The sequence below is a fragment of the Aptenodytes forsteri genome, unplaced genomic scaffold (genome assembly GCF_000699145.1).
Source record: "Aptenodytes forsteri isolate BGI_AS27 unplaced genomic scaffold, ASM69914v1 Scaffold492, whole genome shotgun sequence".
NCBI lineage: Eukaryota > Metazoa > Chordata > Aves > Sphenisciformes > Spheniscidae > Aptenodytes > Aptenodytes forsteri.
In genome coordinates, this window is record NW_008794172.1 from 489,043 (window position 1) to 494,783 (window position 5,741).

The 5,741-nt window shown below is 66.2% G+C and overlaps 1 protein-coding gene across 1 annotated transcript in view; it reads right to left on the minus strand.

The window, feature by feature from the left end:
• Window positions 1-3,033: 3,033 nt before the first annotated feature.
• P3H4 (prolyl 3-hydroxylase family member 4 (non-enzymatic)) overlaps window positions 3,034-5,741 on the minus strand; it is a 5,402-nt gene continuing 2,694 nt past the window's right edge. The window contains exons 3-8 of the mRNA XM_009283166.1: window positions 4,494-4,643; window positions 4,045-4,216; window positions 3,830-3,958; window positions 3,566-3,711; window positions 3,398-3,481; window positions 3,034-3,183 (exon numbers count right to left, since the gene is read on the minus strand). Coding sequence (XP_009281441.1) covers window positions 3,034-3,183; window positions 3,398-3,481; window positions 3,566-3,711; window positions 3,830-3,958; window positions 4,045-4,216; window positions 4,494-4,643 — 831 coding nt within the window. The remainder of the gene's footprint in view (window positions 3,184-3,397; window positions 3,482-3,565; window positions 3,712-3,829; window positions 3,959-4,044; window positions 4,217-4,493; window positions 4,644-5,741) is intronic.

Sequence of the window (5,741 nt, forward strand, 5' to 3'; positions counted from 1 at the left end):
GGGTCCGGCCCTGGAGCATCACCCAGCCCCGGGAAGGGGCTCCACACCGCCCAGGTGGGGAAACCGAGGCAGGAGCCCAGCAGCGGCAGCAAGAGGCACTGGGGAAGGGCTCGGGCGGCTGACGGCAGCCTGCGTCACCTCCGTCCCTGGCCAGACTGGTCCAGCCGGGTTCTGCCGCCGCGTCCTGGCTCTCCCGCTTCCCACCAGCCCCAGGCGAAGCCTCCGTCACCCAGCGCCCGAGTCACCAATGAGCGCCCGGTGCCAGGGCACATCCCAGCCCATGGTGGGGATCCCTGGGCCTCCTGCTCCCCAGATTTGGGGATGGGGGCGAGGGTACACATCCTGCACCCCCCCGCCATCAGCCCCTGCACAGTCCTCTGCCACATCTGGCTGCAGGCGCTGACTCAGTTGGGAAACCACAGCTCTGGAGGGAGGTGAGAGACGAAGCTTCAACCACCCCTGCAAGAAAACAGGATTTCATTGCTGTGCACAGAGCCGGGGATCCAAAGCACAGCGAGAGTCCTCCCAGCACGAGGAGGAAAGGGGCACACGGCACAGCATGGCATGGCACGGCACGGCACAGCACGGCGGGGCACAGCACAGCTGAGATGACGGCCAGAAAACTCATTTATGTTCCTTCTTGGTCAAGGTCAGGGGAGTCAGCGAAGCGCAGTGCTGCCTTCATGGTGTTAACCCACGGAGTCCTGCAGGCTTACCCCCCTGCATCCCACCTCCATATCCCTTCTCATGCCCCTGCATCCCACCTCTGGCACCTCCCCGCAGCCCAGCTCTGCCAGCCCCGCACGCCACGGGGAACGGTGGCCATGCTTGCAGCCCTGGCCACTGCTGGGGGTCACACCACTGGTCGCAGAGCTGCTACTCCTGCTCGGCGCTGCCGGGAGTGCCAGACCCAGCCGGCACCTTTGCACCCAGCAGCTGTGGCGGGAGCAGCAAGGGGATCCCGGGGACCCTGGCCCGGGGCTGCAAGGTGCTTCGCCCAGCACTGGCAGAGGAGTGGGAGCAAGGAACCGTGTGCCCCAACGTGAGTTTGAGGCTGACAAGGGGACACCATGCCCAGGTGCGCATCGGAGCAGGGCGGAGGCCCCGTGCCACCCTCACCCGGCTTGTTGGGAAGATAAACAAGCCTTTGCCCCCCGGGCCGCGACGCCAGCACGCTGGGCTGAGCTCTTCCCGCTGATCCGGGCGTGAGTGCCGCTGGCCACACCTCGCCGGGCTGGCGCTCCCCTCCCGAGGGTGGCCGTGACCCATCAGTGACGAACCCCACTTTTCCCGAGGGACAGGACAGCCCTGCCCTGTGCAGGGGTGAAATGGGCTGCTCCCGTCACCAGCGCTGCCTCCCTTTAGCTCTGCCCCAAGCCCTGAGCCCTGCCCGTGGGTCTGGGGGCTCAGCCCTGTCCCCCGTCCCGGTGCCCAGCCCCACGCAGGGAGGGCAGAGCTGGGAAAGCCCTGGTAAATGGGAGCTCCAGGGCAGGGCAGGGTGGGGTGCTGGCAGCCTCCCCACCGCCCCCTTCCTTCCCTTCCCTCGCCCGGGGCGAACGCGGTGATTCAGCCTCTTGGTTTCAGTCCTCGCAGCCAACTTCCACGGGGAGCAGGAACGCGCCCGGCGCAGCAGGGAGGAGCGAGGCGGCCGCACGCTGCCTGACGCCCCGTGCCCAGGGCAGGCGCAGGCTTGTCAGCAGCAACGGCGGCCTCCTGACCTCCAAAACACCCTGACGTCGGCGGGAGGGGGGGTCGTCCCATGCTGCTGCCCTGGACCAAGATCGGGGGATGCAGGCTGCACCCTCTGGACCAGCAGTAGGAGGATGCGCTCCCCCCCAAAACAACCAGCAGGTAATGCACATCACACCTCAAACACCCATGTCGGGGTGAGGCATGCTGCCCTCCAGCCCCCCCATGCCACCTGGCAGCCTCCCCTGCACAACGGCAGGCCACACATCCCCGTAAGGGTCCCAGTGTGGTCGTGGCCCCCTCAGGGACACCCCAGCCCCACAAGCCCCCCCCAGCCCCCCTGTGGGATCTCCCTCACTTTATGGGAGCATCCAGCCCCCCAACCATCCCTCCCCTCCCATAGCAGGGCGTCTCCCACCCTGAGCACCCAGCTCCCAGCACACCCCAGCCCCAGGGAGCCCTGAGGCAGAGGCAGCCATGAAAAGACTGGTCTAGATTTTATTAAAAGTTCAGCACCAGTAAAAAAAAAAGCAACTGTGCAAGTTGGGAAGTATTAAATTAACGGAGTTTAAGGCTACAGAGGGCTGGTGTGGCAAAAATTCGACACACGCAGGGCACAGGCAACGCAGCCTTGCCAGGCTGCAGCCAGGCGGCGGCACGGGAAGTCCCCTCGTAGCACCAGGCTGTGGGCTCCAAAGAGACCCTGGGTTCTGGGGGCTGGGGGTGGGCTGGGAGGCTGGAGGCACCAGGGTAGGAGCCCAGGGGAGCTCCGAGGGAGGGGCAGGACCGGCACGCATGCCTGGCTCCGGCAGCACCATGCATCGCTCCCAGAGCAGGGACAGCTGCCCGAACCCCTCGAGACAACACGGGGGTCGGTCCTGGCGTACCATCTGCAACTCCTGGGGAGGAGCCAAGGGACACAGTAAACCCCAGTGCTGCCAGGCACTGCCGCTGGCCAGGGCTCCTGGGGACATCGGGGACAGGGGTAGCCTGGGGTGAGCTCCCGAACAGGCAGCGAGGTTTGGCCGTGCCGGTGCTCCGACAGGAATCAGGCTGCGCTCAGGGCAGTGGATGTCCAGATGGCAAAGGCAGTCCTGCTGCAGGGCACCGGGCAGGATCAGGTCTTCCCCATGAGCCCAAGTTTCTGCGCAGTGGCTGGCAGAAGCCTGAAGCCCGGCGTCCCCAGGATGGTGTTGCAGGGCCACCACTGTCCAGCTCCGCCGGGGCCAGGCCCCCCTTCACCTGGCTCATCGCAGGGTCTCTGTAAACAAGGAGGGCTCGATGGCACCAGGGCGCTGGCAAGCAGCCGCCCCCCACCCCGCGGCACAGCCCCCAGCCCCGGCATCAGGAACCTTGGTCGGCTTTGTCCCCCTTGGTCTTGGGCTCCTGCCACCACTCTGCGAAGAAGCCCTCCTCGTAGTCGCCTTCGCCCTCAAACTCGCCGTCAGAGGGCAGGTCCCGTGCCTCCAGCCCCTCGCCGCCGTCCACCTCCATCTGCAGCATGGGACGGGCAGGAGGAGGCAGCAGGGCTCAGTGGCCCTGTCCACAGCTCGTCCCTGAGCTATGACCTCTTCTCCAGGGCTGGTTTGGGGGTTGGAACCCCTGCCCGAGGAAGGGCCCTGCCCCAGGGTATCCACAGCACCCATCTGCACCACCCCAGCATCCCCAAAAGCACCTGGTTGCACCCCGTGCCGGGGCCATCGTTTACCTCATCGTCAGCCTGCAGGTACTGCCTGGCGAAGTCCAGCATCTTCTTCTGGGCAGCTGTCCGGTTGTGGTAGCGCACGGCTTCCTGAGCACAGGGAGGGAGCGGGGGCCGTGTCAGCCCCTCTGTCACTGGCAGAGCCACGGGACGGGGAGGCTGGGGGGTCCTCACCGGCCGGGGCTCAAAGTCCTCCTCCTGCAGGCGCCAGCGCTCACGGTGGAAGCGGTAGTAGACCAGGTTCTGCTGCATCACGGCGTCACCCGGGTCGAAGAGCATGTAGCTGGAGACGCTGCGTACCGCATCCCGCACGTCGTTCACTGCGGGGAGCAGCACTGGTTGATGTGGGGGGGCGACACCCCGCCCAGTGGCCCGCGGCCTCCCCCTGCGTCGCGGCGTGCCCCGGGGGCACAGCCCCCCACTCCTGCCGGCACTCACGCTTGTAGTAGGCAAACTGCAGGTAGTGGTACATGGTGGCCACGAACTTCTCCACGAAGTAGCCGCCCACATTGGGGGTGAGCTCAGTCTCGCAGTCCACCTTGCACTGCAGCACGCTCACAAAGTGGTCTGGGGGGAGACATCAGGTGCTGCGCCCCATCGGCCCCTGGCCCCCCGCCATGAGCCTGCCGGCCCCCGGCCCCCCACCCGGTCACCTGCGATGGCAGGGTAGAAGTCCTTGAACTCCTGCAGTTCATAGGCACCCTCACAGCCGGCCAGGCAGTCCTCGTACGCCTTGTAATACTCAGCCAGCGCCTGCTCCATGTCGGCCGCGCTGCTCCGGAAATCCCCGTTGTTGTACAGCTTCACCGACCGCACGAATATCGGCTGCCGGGGACCAAGCAGGCACCGCTCACCTCTCCGCCGGGCACTGCAGCCCAGCTCTGCCCGCCAGCAGCACCGACCTGCCCTGCTCTCCCTGAGGCAGCTCCGTCCCCAGCACGTGCCCCACAGAGATGCTCTTTTGGGGGCAGGAGGTGAGCAACCAGGGCTCAGTGAGGGAGAGCCGCTTCCCTCAGGGTTCGGCAGAACGAGGCTTTGGCAGCCAGGCGTGCACTGAGCCCCGGGGAGCCCCTCTCCCGCCCCAGCCCTGTCCCCTCCTCACCTCATAGGGCTGAGCCTCCAGGTCGACCAGGTATTCATCCACGTCCAGCATCGTCCTGTAATAGTTCAGGTACTTCAAGGTCATCTCGTGCTTGGGGTTCTTCTGCAGGAAGGTGTGGGCAGCGGACACCGCTTTCTCGATCTTATTTGACTGGGGAGGGAGGAAGAGCCGGTGCAGCAGGCTGCCGTGGGGGCAGCCGGGGCTGACGCTGTGGCTGCAAGGGGCTCAGCCAGACCCCGGGGCTGCAGGGCAAAAGGCTGGTCCTTGGGAGGGGACAGCCCGGCACCCGCGGTGCCAGCCCCGAGCCAAATCATCCACTGACAGCAACAGACGGACAAGATCCGGGACCACGGACAACGCAGATAAATCCAGCTGATGCACGGCAGCCGCCTGTGCCCAGCCGCACCAACCTCTCCCTCCGTGCCCATGGTGGGAGCAGGGACAGCTCAGCCCCTCACGGACCCCCATGTCCAGCCAGGAGTGATCCATGTGGCACGAGCTTGATCCACACATCTGCTCTCCTCGGGCACTGCCATCAGCCCGGGCGCGCCGCCCCTGCTCCCCTGCTGCTTTATGAGCTCTCAGGTTGCAACTTCAGGGGAGCGAGATTGGGGGGGATGAACGAACTGTCCATGAAATGGGTTTTGGCCAGAGCAAACAAGAGGAAAAGGCATTAAGGATCTAGGCCAGGCTGTGCCTCACCACTGCCAGGTGAGCGGGGCAGCAGCCCTAAGCACTAAAGCAGCATCCGCACCGGCAGCCGGCCAGCGGTGCAGCTCGGGACCCCAACCAGCACCGGGGCCTGGGGAGGGGAGCGTCCCCTGCCAGAGCAGCTCTGGCCAAAGGAGGGTCACCCCGGGGCGATCCCTTACAAAACCTCCCTCCACGTCTGCACCACGGGCCCAAGCAAGCGCTTCTCCCTGACAGAGCATCCAGACACGTGTCCTGCAGCAATCACGGTGGCACTGGACCCACCAGCTTGGGCTCCTCGGCCAGGGCAGCCCCCGCGTCCCCCTCCCCAGCCAATGCTCTGCCCAGCCAGGGGGAACTTGGGGGACCAGGGCAACACAAGGTGGGGTGGGGTGGGGGGACACAACCACAGGGGCCCCCAGTCCCAGGCGCATCCCTCACGTCCTGCCTGATGCATCCCAGATGATGCTGACGTGCTGGAGGAGCCGGGGGGGGGGAGATGCCAGATGGGGAGTGCAGGAAGGGGGGTGCAGGAAAGCACATGACAGCAGGGCAGGG